This window comes from Rhamphochromis sp. 'chilingali', assembly GCF_963969265.1.
Source record: "Rhamphochromis sp. 'chilingali' genome assembly, chromosome: 12".
In the NCBI taxonomy this organism is placed as follows: domain Eukaryota; kingdom Metazoa; phylum Chordata; class Actinopteri; order Cichliformes; family Cichlidae; genus Rhamphochromis; species Rhamphochromis sp. 'chilingali'.
This window is the reverse complement of record NC_137939.1, coordinates 1,550,036-1,563,615: the sequence shown is the minus strand read 5'-3', so window position 1 is coordinate 1,563,615 and position 13,580 is coordinate 1,550,036. Positions and strand designations below refer to the sequence as shown.

The following is a 13,580-nucleotide window of genomic DNA, read 5'->3' as shown; positions in this document are numbered from 1 at the left end:
AGTAGTGGCCCATTAGCACCCCCTAGTGGATTATAAAGAAACACGTAAAAAACAGGTAGTGATGTGATGAATGGCATGACTTTATTGTAACAACTGCTCAATGTTAGACATATGGGATTTAATGTGGTTATAGAGACATGCCATACAACCTTTACCGAGCCCACTTTTAAGCCAAGTGCTCCTTCCTGCTGGAGGAAGACAATACAACCACAGAGGACGCTCATTTTCTGCATACGCGGGCCCAACTTTCTCTTAGATCCCTTAAGTGATTGTTGTCGCAGACGCAGTGACTATTTACAGTGTTTACAATAGTGATGTAATGTACAAAAGAGGAAAAACAAAACATCTTTACAAATATTTGCATAAGAAAAAACACAAAAACCCCCACGTCTGCTCTTAAAAACAATGTGAAAAAGAGGAAGATATCCAGTTATTTAAAAATCCCTCCCGTGATAAGGTTTAAGTGCGGTAGGTCCAATGAAAGGAAACTTTGGGAACACACCAGGGATACATGCATCAACATCACATCTCTAGGCTTGCATCTGTTCTCACGCAGCTTCCCATTTCTCAGGCAACTCCCCAATGACGACAAGACCTTCAAGCTTAAGTTGAAGATGGTGTCAAATCGTGCAAAGCAGCCTAGTCATGATACACATTCGCATTAACTGCAGTTTACTGACACACACATCATCTTAACTTACAGCTTATCACATAACTGCCTGTCAAAGGCTCCAAATATATCGATAACCCACTCGAAACCCAAATTTGGGCATTAAAGTGATGACATGGAAGTGACATCAGAGTAGGTCAGTGGAACTAGTTATGTTCCCTCTAGATCGAGGCCTCTGTGTGGTAGATCAAAGCAGCTTTTTAGGCCAAATTGTGTTTCAGGCACAGATAGACTTAGGCATCGTGCCTCTACTTTACAGCAGTAGAGGAACATGTGGGCAGAGTATGGCAGTCTGAGGTACTTCAGGGTCAAGCTAAGGGGTTTAAGAGTATCCCAGCAACCTACAGTTCCCTCCTCTTACACCGCTCTTTATACTTTCTCACTTTATCTCAGTTAACAGTCAAGATGTGAGCAATAAATACTGTCATCTACTACCTCTAGCATATTTCATGTGCAAACCAATGAAGAAACAAAACGGGAGGAAGTCACATTTAAATATTAATCAGTCTTTTCTGACGGTAACTCAAACCATGTGAGAAAAGGAAACTGACAATTAGCAGAAAGTCACGTTTTAATCAAAAGATGGAAGTAAAGGAAAGAGGAAGGAAAATGTTATGGCTATTTTTTGCTAAAGTTTTCTGCTTCTGCTTCAGGGATGATGACACGGGTGATAAACGTCGGCACACGGGCGATCACTGAAGATGACTCGGTACAAAAAATCCTACAAAATCAAGACTTTGAGAGCTGTGTCGTCAGCTATTACAAGAGAAGTCTGTGTTTTAAAACTGATATCTAAATACAGAGTATACGCAAGCATAGCCAGAAACGGTGCTCAATAAACAAGCAGGTCGTGGGTGTTTTTTTTCTTCAATTTTTTTCCCTCTCTGTGTTTATAATTCAGTACATTGACTTCCTGTGGTTATAATATCAGCATAACACTGGTTACCGAGTCCACGTATGATGACATTCTCTTTACAGACTCAACCCAAAATGAAATCATCACTCGTTTCAGTTTTCACCTCATGCACGTTGCTCTTTGCAGCTTCGCAGTTCTGTTTATTCGATAAATGACAAAATAGCAGAACTGAAAAGAAGAAAACATTCAAGGCCTTTTTCATAGTTGTGTTTTTGAGTGTGCGTTATGTTCTACCAAGCACCTTTAGTGAGACTGAAAGCGCACCATGAACAGAAGAGAGGCAGGAATCAATAGATGCTGCCATCTGGAGGATTTACTAGTGAACTGCATGATTTGGCCAAGCCGATCCCCCCATTTGATACACAGTCACTGACTCGGCCTCCTAAAATCCAATTATTACAAGTAAAAAAATAAAGTGCATTTTGGCTGTAGTCAAGTGCTGGTCCTACTTTTTGGGGAGTGATCAGACTGTTTTTCTGTAGTCTGCATTCCTGAAATGACGCATGTGCCTCCAAAATAAACCTATAAGCACCAATAGTTGTTGTGAGGGTTGCGGCAGTAAAAAACAAAAAAAACAAAACAAAGGGAACAAATATTCAACGGGGTTATAGGTAATATTTTGTTTTATACTATTTTGGTCACCATGCACTTGCAGATTCAACAACAGCCCATCTGATACCAGCTGAGAGCAGAAGGGAGAAAAGACACCATCTTTCCCCGCCGTGATCATCGCAGCTTCCTGTCAAAGCGGTTTCATCATCTTTCCCATGTTCAGATATCCGGGAGGAGCAAACCCATTGTCCACTGTCCATAATCCTCCTACTCCCTCTCTCTGTAGATTCTTTACATTAGCTTTGTAACTGCTCACTGAGCACACATTAAAGTTCATCTTGGAGTCTTTAAATTCTCATTTGAACTGCATTTGTGAGAGCCGCGCTGTAGAGTCGACAGTTCCTTAGCTTTATCGACAGTCTACTCAGAGTGTAGCCTGCAGAGTGGGATCAAGACTGCCTTCCCTCTCTGGAGACTCTATGCAGTTGGCCGACTCCTGGAGCTTCAGCAGCATGGCCATCTGTGGAGCAGGAGGAGACACAGAAGAAGAGTTAGCCACAGAGAAGATTGCTACACATGTAGCAATCTTCTCTGTTATTAAGTTATTCTAGATTAAGTTATTCTACGTTTAATCCAATAACTGCTCTGCCAGCGTTTTTGACTGTCTTGTAATCAGGCTCTCCTTTCTTATGTGTTTCTAATGCTAAAGATATATTTTCTGTGTCAGAATAAAAGGACTCAGTTGAGGAAACAATCGCAGGAAATTCAGTACATTTATTGAGAATTTAGTACTGATAGACAGTTTTAAACATTCCTGTGAGTATGGAGCACGATGGCCCAGTTACAGTGAGCTGCTAGATGAGGTGTTGCAGGCTCTACACCAGGGGTCCCCAATCCCAGTCCACGAGGGCCGGTGTCCCTGCAGGTTTTAGATCTCACCCGGGGTCAACACACCTGCATCACATGATTAGTTCATTCCCAGGCCTCTGGAGAACTTTGAGAAGGTAATTTATCCATTTAAATCAGCTGTGATGGATCAAAGACACATCTAAAACCTGCAGGGACACCGGCCCTCGTGGACTGGGATCGGGGACCCCTGCTCTACACTCTTCACACCTTTCGCAACATGAACTTTTTTTGCACCATGGTCAATTAATTCAATTAATTGACAGTCTTATTGAAACAATGTCAATTTGTTTGTATTCCCGGCAATATTCTCCACTCTCAGCAAATCAAAATGGACTAAAGCACATCTAGGCACAAAAACTAGAAAAATTTGCATTTCCTGCGAAAATGCTGTGTGGGTGCCTTAACGCTGAAGATGTCGGCTGAAAAAAGCTGAAAAAGTTGAAAAAACAACAACAAAGCATTTCCCTGAGCAGGATTCAAACCTTTTGGTTTCAAGGCGGCGACTCACCTCACTCCGCCAAACTCATTCTCACAAAGAAGAGGTGGAGAGACTGACAATTCTGGCGAAATTAGCAGAAGCTGCTTAGAATTGTGCTGATAAGAGGTGAAAAGGCTAAAAGTTTTGCAGAAAAGAGTTCAATCAGCAGAATTTCTGCTGAAAAGAGGTTTTTGCTGAAAACAGCTGAAAAAGCTGAAAAGTGGTGAAAAAACTTAAAATTGTGCTGAAAAGGGGTGAAAAAGTTTAACTGTTAACTGAAAGAAATTTTGCCATAAGCGGGATTTGAACCCGGGCCTTCCAGTCTGAGAACGGACGCTTATCTCACTGAGCTAAAACACAGGTCAACCCGGCGAGGAAAATCAGTGAGGCCGCTGATAATGTGGCAGAAATGGGCAAAAAATATTGCAAAAAAAATTCAATATCTCAAAAAGTATAGAAGTTATGAGCACCAAAAGTCATAGCACCCATTAGCAGAAACAGCAGAATTTTTTAAAGTTTGAACGGAGAAAATCGGCTGAAAACTGAGGGAGTAGTTAACGTCCAAAAAACGTACGGAAGCAACTTGCAGAATAAAGAAAGAGGATCTCAATAGTGTGGATGCCTATGGCATCCACACAATCACTCACCAGTGGGTCTGACTCCAGTGTGCTGGGTGGAGGTGTGTCTTTAGGAGGCTTCTTCTCCTCACTGAGTGGACCTATGCTAGGAGGAGGTAGGTGAAAGAGCCTGGACTGATCCTGCTGTGCGTTGGGCCAGGGGAGGGTGCCTCTCACCCACTCGACCGGATCCTCCCATACTGATTTATGCCCATGGACCTGACAGGAAGACAAGTCCATAGTGAAAACAGTGTTGTTATAGAGGGGGTTATTGTTTGTTCCACTACTGTTATATTTTGGAAATGTGTGCATGTTCACCTTAATGCCATCTTTGGCTCCTTCCTGCAAGTACGGTATGATCGAGTGGTTCCACAAGTCAATGAACCACTGCCTGAACTCCGCCACTGACACTGGGCATGACAGGAAAAAGCAGGGACCTGGAGGAGGCAGGGTTTTTTGTTAACAGGTCTTTATCATAACAACTCTCTCCCAAGTATCCAAGTCGGACTTTGCTCACTCTGTCTGCTAATATCTCACCTATGAGGAAGTCTGAAGTGCTGTGTTTCTCCAGGAAGGCGTGCAGATGGTACCAGAGCTGAGGGATCCAATCGAGAACCTGGAGGAGCTCCTGGTGGCGTGCCAAGTCCTGCTCCTGGTCCTGGTAAGCCTCTACAGCTTTACGGTGCAAGTACCTCAGCAGAAACCCATTTGCTGGTTCTACGTTGTTGGAGAACATCACCATCCTGTGGCCACATGCAAGAAACACTTACTTTCTGCGTAAGAGTTAAACAGGGTCACGGAGTATGCTTCATCCAGTCCTCTGCCTACCTGAAGCTCAGGTGCAGCCCATGGTTAGACGTCATTTTCACAGGTTGATTGGTCGTTCCAATTATGTACGGACTGAAACAGCAACAGAGAAAATCTTGTTACTCTTCGATTAAACAAATCTTATTGAATTCTTTGGTGAAACAGAGTAATTCTCAGTCATTTACCATTTGTGATACTTGCAGGTGAGCGCTCCATTAACAAGCTCAGTGATGGCCGCTGAATCGCTAATATCATCGATGATAACGACCAGGGGAAGTTCCCCTCCACACTCTCTGTCAATCTGATTTGCTAGATCTGACAAATACAACTGCAGCTCCTGTTAAAAGGTGAATACATATTTTCATACTTGCTTGTGAAAGAATAAGAAACAAAAAAACCCACCAAAAATCCTTAATCAGGTTTTACCTTCTGTGATTGACGGTGCATGTTGAAGGTGATAGCAGGGCTGCGACCCAGGAGACCGGGCTCGTGGCCGGCTTCAGTCGAGTCAGTGCGGCTGCGCTGCAGGAGGTAGTGGGCCAGACGCTGAGCTAGGTAAGTCTTTCCTGTCCCGCTGGGCCCAGACAGAACAAGGCGCCTGTGCTTCATCAGCAGGCTGATATAGTGCAGCATCATGGGCTTAGGAATCAGGGTCTCAAACACCAGTGAGTCAACACATTTTTCCCGGAGACCTGAAGAGTTTCAGACACAGAGGGGAGGATGAGCAAGACGATGTATGTAGCATTTATGAATAACTAAACTGTCTAATTTTATACTAGATCCAGTACTTAAATTACATCAGTTGGTCTAGGTCTCGGGGGGCTTAACCAACATGAAAATAGTCATTTTAGCCCCCCCCAACCTAACAATAGAAGAGGAGCTTTTTTCTGTCAAAGCAGGAACCACAGTGAAGGTTTGGGTTGCCAAACCCTGGCCCAGATAAACCATCACATGCTTTCATTACATTCCCAAAGTCCTGCTTTTGTCTTGTGGCTATTTAATAGCACTCTGGCATCCACGACCCTCGAGCCAACCATTTTCATTTACAAAATAGGCCTCAGATTACACTCAAAATATGTGTAAGATTCCTGGAGACTAGCACCATGTAAAAGTTAAAAAGCTGCATGTAATTCATTTAAGAAAATAGACGTCAATAAGAGTTTTGAATACAGCGTTTCAAAGCAAAACAAACTGTTTTCAGCTCCATTTTTATGCAAATATTGCAACAACTTTTACCTCGAGCTGCTTTGTATTCAAAGATAACAATACAAATAAACCCAAACAATCAAAAAACTCCATGTGAAGCAAGCACGAGCACAGGAAAAACTCTGACCACTCCACTCCAGCCAACTCTGGGAGGGGCAGCCATCCGCTGGTGAGAGGGGGGGGGAGACAGGACATGGAAAAAAAAATGCACTGAATGCACTTATATCTGCTAACCTTTCAAGGTGACAAAAATACGAGCGGGACCATTGCCAAGACATCGATAAGGTGAGCCTTGGGGTTTGTCCCCCCCAATCACCCTCAGCCTGCCCTGGGTAAACTGGTACATGTGCAGGGAGTCACTGGTCAGACCCAAGCTGGCTGTCGGGTCCACTTGACTTAAATAATCCTAAACAAAGAACAAATATATCACAGTTAAAAGTTTACGGTTGAGCAAACAAATCGCAGCCGGGCTACTGAACCACAAATGTCCACTCAATAAAAAAGGAGACCAGATTTACAAGACTTACTTTGAAGGTCTCGGCTATGAGGGAGTCCAGACAAGGCCAGTCAGTCCTCGCATTAATCAGCACTGAGCCAAGGTAGTACTCCTGCTGCTGTTTGTCCTACAGAGAAGAAACAGACGCTTAATTTCCAGAGTGTCCAGTTAAAGCTCTTGACATTATCGGACATTGTGAGTAATAAAAGTGTTCCACGTCTACCTCTGTTTGGTCTCCGATACGGACCAGCAGACGTGCACACACTTCTTCACGCTGAGAAGACACGCTTAGCGTGTCACCTTGAGACGCTTCTGCAAGAGAGGAGGAAATGAGGAGGAGATGCACGCTGCACTTCTTTATGAGGTAAACATTGTTTTAAGGCTTTGTTAGTCTCTGACCTGGATCTTTACAATCATTCAGACTAAGGCTGAAGGATTTGGTGAGGGACATGCTCATTGGCTGCCTCAGAGAGGGCCCCAGGAGGGACGCCAGGCCTGAAGGCTGGGATGTGGAGGAGGTGGGGCCAGAGGCAGGGAGGTGATGCTGGGTTCCTGTTTTTAAATTGACATTTTCTGCCTTCAGGTTCTCCACTGTCGACTGAAACATGAGCATAAAGCTTTAAATTGTAATAACAGCTTTGCAGGTAACTGAACAAAGACACGTGCAGTAGGCAAAACAAACCTGCATGTTTTTCATGGCTTCTCGGAGCTGCTCAAGCTGATGTGCAGAGTCTAAGGCTTCAAGTCGAATATCTGTCAGTTCCCTCTCTTTCACCCAGAGCTCTGAGCGCAACTCTGATACGGCGCTTTCCTCGCCGTCTCCCTCTTCTGTACTTTCCATGATCCTGGAAAAAGCCAAGGAGCCCTTATAAGAAATTTTCATAGACGAAAACTGCACTGCTGAGCTGTGCGGTGGAGTAGGTGTTGTGTACTCACACAGAGGAGGTGGCTGAAGCTGAGGTTTTCAGGGAAGGCAGCATGCCGTCTCCTCCTTCTCCCCCTTCATGAGGCATCTTGGGAGAGTTAGGAGCTGAGGAGTCGGGGGTGGCAATTTCCTCAATGTCAGAGTATGTTTTGGAGCCTTTCTTAATGCTGAATGCTTTGTTGAAGGAGCTCCTCAGCTACATAGAAACAGAAGAGATAAACCGATATAAAACAGTCAAACGATGACTTCACATGACTGCATTCATAACTGGAAAGAAAAAAAAGAGGGAATAGTTAGAACTGTTAATGTGACACATGCTAAGTACAAAGAGTATAAAAAATAAAGGAATAGTTTGTCATTTTTCACTGCAGATAAAAGCCAAAACCCCCAATCTGTCAAGTATAGTTTCATTTTATATAGAATGAATAAACGAGATATCATCATGTGCATTTGTAAATCTCACAGAGCAGAATATTTGTACCTTTGTTTTAAACCAAGCAGCTGGTGTTAATCAAAAACAAAGAGCCTTCCCCAAAATGACAAACTACCGCTTTGAACTTTCAGTCGTTTTCTGCACTGAGTCCAAGCTCCAATCCGTTTTCTGCACTTAGATTTAGCAGCTGGTTTAGTGAGGGTTACATGGTAAAAGAAAAAGTCATGTATTCTCTTACACAGGGACAAAATACAGGATAAAGTATGATGTAGCAGGGGAGAAACATAACTGAAAGATGCGTTAAATAAACTCGATTAAGCCTGAGCGCTTCGCTTCTTACGGAACATCATTTCTGCTGCCAGCCGCTCTAACCGAATTACGGCCATCTATTCAAATTAAATGGTCACATGAGGCAGCCAATCAGCAGTGTGGGAGGCCAATCAGCAGAGATGGAGGGTACTCGAGGACTGTGCTGCACTTTTAGATGGTCCATCATGCTGTATGACAGGAAATTAATAGAGGTTTTATAGAAACACAGTGACTGAACTCACCTCGAAGACCTAAAAGAGCAGAATAGCACAACACAAAGGAGGGAAAGACTGGTCATACTTCATCCACGCTGCTTTGTCATTTTCATTAAGGAGAACAGACACAGACCATGCAGTGAGAATAACATAAAGCCTCGCAAACAGCTCTTACCCAGCTCTTTTTCTTCTTCTTCTTAGCATCTTGGTCCTTCAAGCTGCCCACGCTGGACATGCTGGTCAAACTGTTCAGACTGGAGATGCTCTCACAGGAGTTCTGACGTCTGATACACAGATCTGGAAAAAAATAAAGAGAGAAAATATTGAATAAAAGTGCTGTGGAGTGAGCGAGAGATAAAAGGATAACCTGAATAGTTTACAGACCTTTGCTGTTATCTGGGTTGTTTAAGGCTCCGTGTATGACAGCCTGGGCTTCTTCATTCCTGGTCTTCAGAGCATCAATGGTCTCCCGGAGATCCATCAGCTCAGAGTCCTGCACAAACATTAAATAAATGGTTTGAGCAACACTTGTTTGTATCTGCTTTGAAAATCGAGCCGAGTGATAGCTTGTACTCGTCTAGTTATCATCCAAAAAATGCTGCATTTTCATTTTACTGTTTTTTATAACTGGGGATTTTGTGCTGTAATAAATGAAAAAGGTTTTTATTTAAAAGTCATGAATACTTTCATTAAATAACTGAATATGTTATTTATGTAGTGGGAGTGAGCTTTTAGTAATGCACTTCAACTCAAACCAATGCAAAGTGAAAAGTTCAAAAAGACAAGAACAACAGTGCCGCTCATTGTCTGCTAAAATCGATGCCACTCCACTCTAAATAGAGCCGCCCGGCCCATCTCCTCAAGGTTAAAGAGTCTGTGCTTTGGGCTGAACTGCACAGGTCAGTGCACTGGCACAAACAACAAAGACCTTTCCTGGAGTGGTCTAGACAGGGCTTTCAGAGGGAGCAGCAAGGCATGAAGCACTGAGAAAGACTCTGCACACGCATGCTCACACTAAACAGCTCAGGCACCGATCGATTCTTTTACACCAAAACACACAAAGGCAGAAGAATGCAGGAATGCGATGTTTACTTTAGGTGCACATGCAAACTGTTTGAGTCTTTCTTATCATTCAGCCTTTAGAGATTTTTAACACACTGATCCTCCTCCTTTCACACCGAGCCACCCTGCAGGACTGCAGCCAGGGGCCTCTAACCTAGATTCAGCTCCCACTGCAGGATTCGATCAAAGTCACCTCCGTATTAGCTCTTAGCCGAGTGCTCATGAGAAATTTGCGGTGGTGAAACGCAGCTGGAGCTCAGGTTTTTGTTTGTTTGTGCTTGAAAGCGGGGCTGGGATGTTACCTTCTGTTCGTGGCTTAGCGACAGGCTCTGCAGCCGCGCTGTCATCAGTGCCAAACTTTGCTCAAAGGCGGCCACCAGGTTTGCCTGTTTAGAAAAGACGAGAGACAAAAACAACAATTTAGATTAAACTCAATTTTTCCATTTAAATTTCTCTATATCAGGACATCAACGTGTAGATGAACTGGTATTTATTTATTGGCCGATTCGACAGAGCATCGTTTAAAGCAGACATTACGCATAGAGGGACAGATTGAATGGATTTTGTCTGACCCTTTATCCCTGCATAAGAAGTGCTAAAAGGCTGAATGCGGCACAAAGGCTGAACAGGATGTCGTCTGTGCAAAATCCCCCTCCTCCCTAATCTCCTCACACACACCCAGTTTAGCCCAGAGGAGGGAGAGAAAATTACTTTCTATTCTCCTTTACAGAATTATTAACACAGTAAAATAATGGATTCAGCCCAGTCATTAATCCAGCACATAATCATGCTGTGTGTCGCGCATCTGTTCTGCACATTCACTGCCCTCACATGAGAAGGTCAAACAATGTGAAAAAAAGGGGGGGTGTGCACACGCACTGATTGATGTCTCCTGCATGAAGCGGTGCATAATTCCTGCATTTTATTGCCGCAATCAGACGCATTGAAAATGCTGACCGGATAGTTATATTGAAACAAGGGAGGAGGAGGAGCGAGGCACATGTGTACGTGTGCGTAGTGAAGCTAAGTGGCTTTTTAGAGGGGAAGATTAGCGTTACTTAGACTCAGCAAAGATAAGAAACATCCTGAAAGTGCAGAGAGATGATCTATGACCGACATGACACAGGTTCTCTCTCTGTTCGCTTTTCTATAAAGGGTCAATTACTTGAGTAGTGTGATATGCAAAAAGGAAGTCTCGCAATAAAAAAAAAAAAAAGCTTAACATGCTTTGTGCAAAGCAGCATCGACAGAAAGTGCATACGTTTGACGTGAGCTGTGTCGTTAAGTTAGAAACCTTCTCCTGCGATGACTCCAGCTCTCTTCTCAGCTTGCGGATTTGCTGTGAATAAAAGCAGGAATGTTCCAATTATAAGACGGCCGAGGCCACTAAACCGGACATTATGCAAGTGAGTGGATGGTGCAGATGACGACTGACAGGCTTGTTCTCCCACAGACAACAAGGATGAGAGTGGATGGGAAAGGGGGAAAAAACCAGCTGAGTAGAAAGAGCTGGGCAGAAAACACTTACCTCTCCCTGGATCCTTTCCTCAGCCTTGGACAGCATAGGGGATAAGAGTAAAGATGTTAGCAAAGACACAGACGAGAGGAGTGGGGCCTAATAAGGTACAGGCTGCAGTTTCAAGTGTTTAAAGCGTGAAATAAGAGGAAAGCGTCATTGCACCAACATACATCCACACATACAGCATACGCTGAGCTGTAGCTACCTGAGTCTGCATGCTGCCCAAACTCACCGAAGAGTAGCTTGATGAGTTGGAGGCCAAGGAGAGTACAGAGCCATGAACTGAGCATAAATAAGAGTAACACACACACAAAGAAAAACAAATCCATTAGAGTTGAGATGAAGTCAAACAGATCCTACTTATCAGATGACAAAAACGTTCAGAAAAAAATCACCATCTTCATTCGACTCCCTGTCCCTGAAGGATCCGGAGCGAACCATTCCCATGCTGCGGGGACGTTCAGCCAGTGACACCGTGCTGCCCAGAGGCGATGCCCCGTACAGCTCCATAGAGGCATCGTGTGTCGGGATGCTGTTGGATCGAGTCATCCTCGGCGGGCCGCCCACCGGGCTCGGCACTGTTATAAGAAATAGAGTTACCAATGCTCTGCAATACACATCAAACAAATGTATGCGTGTCAGCATTTATCATTTGCCATCATAGTGTGTGTGCTTGTGTATCTACGCACCCATGCTGGTCTTTGAGGTTCGGGGCAGGGAGGTGGGTGACGACAGCAGTGGAAGAGCGAGCGAGTCGGTCATACTGAGAATAGTATGAGAGTGCCTCCTCTCTCCTTTCTCCTTCCCATCCTCCTCGATCTGGGAGGCACTGCTGAAACTACAGTTTAATGGACCAAGTCAGTGTTGGCAGTGGTAAAAGTCAGCTGAATATCTCGACGACCAAAACACACAAAATGCTCCTGGCAGGGCTCATTGAGAGGGAAATGAGCAGCAGGAATGATGTTTCATAGAGCTGTGGGCAAGATCCACATAATCTGCCACACAAAGGGCATCTTATCAATCAATCTCTGTGTTTGTGCGTGCAATTTTAACAAAAAACACACATTTAAAGTTTGTGTGTGGAACTACTTACCTTAAACCTTTCTTTGGCAGCGTGTTTCTGTCTCTCTGAGAGCTGTGGAGATTAAACAGTGTCATTAATTAATCACTAGTGCAGGGAGTTATTAGAGTCTCAAGCACAGACAGCAGGCACAAAGAAACGCAGTAAGACTGGAAGATGGGCAGCGTCAGCTAGTAATTATGACTTCAGTCAGTAGGGCTAGTACAACACTGATAACAGCCCTGCAGTAATAACAGCCCAGCAAGCCTCAGCATATCTCTCTCTGCTTTAGTGTGTGTCTGTGTGTGTGCACTGTTTGCTTTATTTGTTGGCTGAGTTTAAGAAAAACACATTTTCATCCTTCTCATTAAGAAAGGGGACAAATTATCAGGCAGACTTTAGGGCTCTAAATTTGTCATATTCAACATCGCATTCAGAACGATTCGTTTTAGAGCTAATGTTGTGTTGTTCTCATATCCACACAGGGCTCCTGCAGAGAGGGCTAGTTTAAAACTCATCATCACCATCAGCACTCATCATCCAGGATGATTAAGCAAGCATTGCTAAATATTTTCAATATTTTTAAGGATCTCCTCGTCATGTTGTTCTTGGTTTTTATAAATGCCCGTTGTCTGTATGACATCTACCTGGTTGCTCGATTCTGGGGGGAAACTGCAGATTATCAAAGCTCTTCCCTTCTGCTTTCCTGAGCAGTGAATAAAGTTGGTGCACTTCCTCAACTGACCAAAAGGTGGAGCTACTCGGTTGCCCTCTATTTAAACCCTGGGATAGACTCGGCTGAATATGCAGTGTGTGCAGCATTATGGATCGTATTTGAGTAGAACTGAACTGACCTGTCTGTGGGAGTCAGTGAGACTTTACTTCCGGGTGTCCAGCTAGAGGGCTGGCCGCTGTCATCGTGTCTATCTTTGACTCGGGACTCTAAGGTGGTGTAGCCTCTCGTCAAATTCTCCCCCCCTTTATACTCCTCTCTCTCCTGGGGCTCTGGGGCCAGGCTCATCTGAAGTGGCAGAGACTCCAAGCTACGATGCAGCCCAGACATCCGAGGGTAGAGCAGGGGAGAGGTTCTCCCTTCATTGCTTTCTACCCCGAGGGAAGTGACCTGCCTGGGACCCAAACCTATGCCAGAACTGGAAAAGCAGGCTGAAGAGTTCACATTTAGTACAGGGGCAGGGCTGGGGGTCAGGCAAGAACTAGTGGAGTTGCCTGCTGAACCAGAGAGGTCTTGAAGCTTAGAGTAAGGAGGAATCTTAGGAGGCAAAGTGTCCCGAACCTCAGTGTCCAGGCTGTTTGAGTTCAGCTTGTCAAGCTGAGCCATCGATGGAGGCTTTGCCAGGCTACGCACTCCAGACAACCTGAAGACAGAGAAAGACAATGTTGAAGCA

The 13,580-nt window shown here is 44.3% G+C and overlaps 1 protein-coding gene across 6 annotated transcripts in view; it reads right to left on the bottom strand.

Annotated features, from left to right (window-relative positions):
• Positions 1–59: 59 nt before the first annotated feature.
• The window catches only part of LOC308407525 (neuron navigator 1-like), a 49,034-nt gene continuing 35,513 nt past the window's right edge, over positions 60–13,580 (bottom strand). For 2 of the 6 annotated variants that reach the window (XM_080899218.1, XM_080899222.1), the window contains exons 5-27: positions 13,029–13,550; positions 12,208–12,249; positions 11,804–11,952; positions 11,510–11,692; positions 11,320–11,396; positions 11,124–11,147; positions 10,857–10,934; positions 9,898–9,981; positions 8,918–9,026; positions 8,709–8,830; positions 7,588–7,772; positions 7,334–7,496; positions 7,051–7,249; positions 6,875–6,963; positions 6,683–6,778; positions 6,390–6,561; positions 5,376–5,641; positions 5,135–5,286; positions 4,971–5,042; positions 4,680–4,885; positions 4,461–4,579; positions 4,173–4,361; positions 60–2,658 (exon numbers count right to left, since the gene is read on the bottom strand). In XM_080899218.1, coding sequence (XP_080755344.1) covers positions 2,563–2,658; positions 4,173–4,361; positions 4,461–4,579; positions 4,680–4,885; positions 4,971–5,042; positions 5,135–5,286; positions 5,376–5,641; positions 6,390–6,561; positions 6,683–6,778; positions 6,875–6,963; positions 7,051–7,249; positions 7,334–7,496; positions 7,588–7,772; positions 8,709–8,830; positions 8,918–9,026; positions 9,898–9,981; positions 10,857–10,934; positions 11,124–11,147; positions 11,320–11,396; positions 11,510–11,692; positions 11,804–11,952; positions 12,208–12,249; positions 13,029–13,550 — 3,394 coding nt within the window. In that variant the 3' untranslated portion in view covers positions 60–2,562. The remainder of the gene's footprint in view (positions 2,659–4,172; positions 4,362–4,460; positions 4,580–4,679; positions 4,886–4,970; positions 5,043–5,134; positions 5,287–5,375; positions 5,642–6,389; positions 6,562–6,682; positions 6,779–6,874; positions 6,964–7,050; positions 7,250–7,333; positions 7,497–7,587; positions 7,773–8,708; positions 8,831–8,917; positions 9,027–9,897; positions 9,982–10,856; positions 10,935–11,123; positions 11,148–11,319; positions 11,397–11,509; positions 11,693–11,803; positions 11,953–12,207; positions 12,250–13,028; positions 13,551–13,580) is intronic. The other 4 variants (XM_080899220.1, XM_080899223.1, XM_080899219.1 and 1 more) reach the window with 3 other exon arrangements.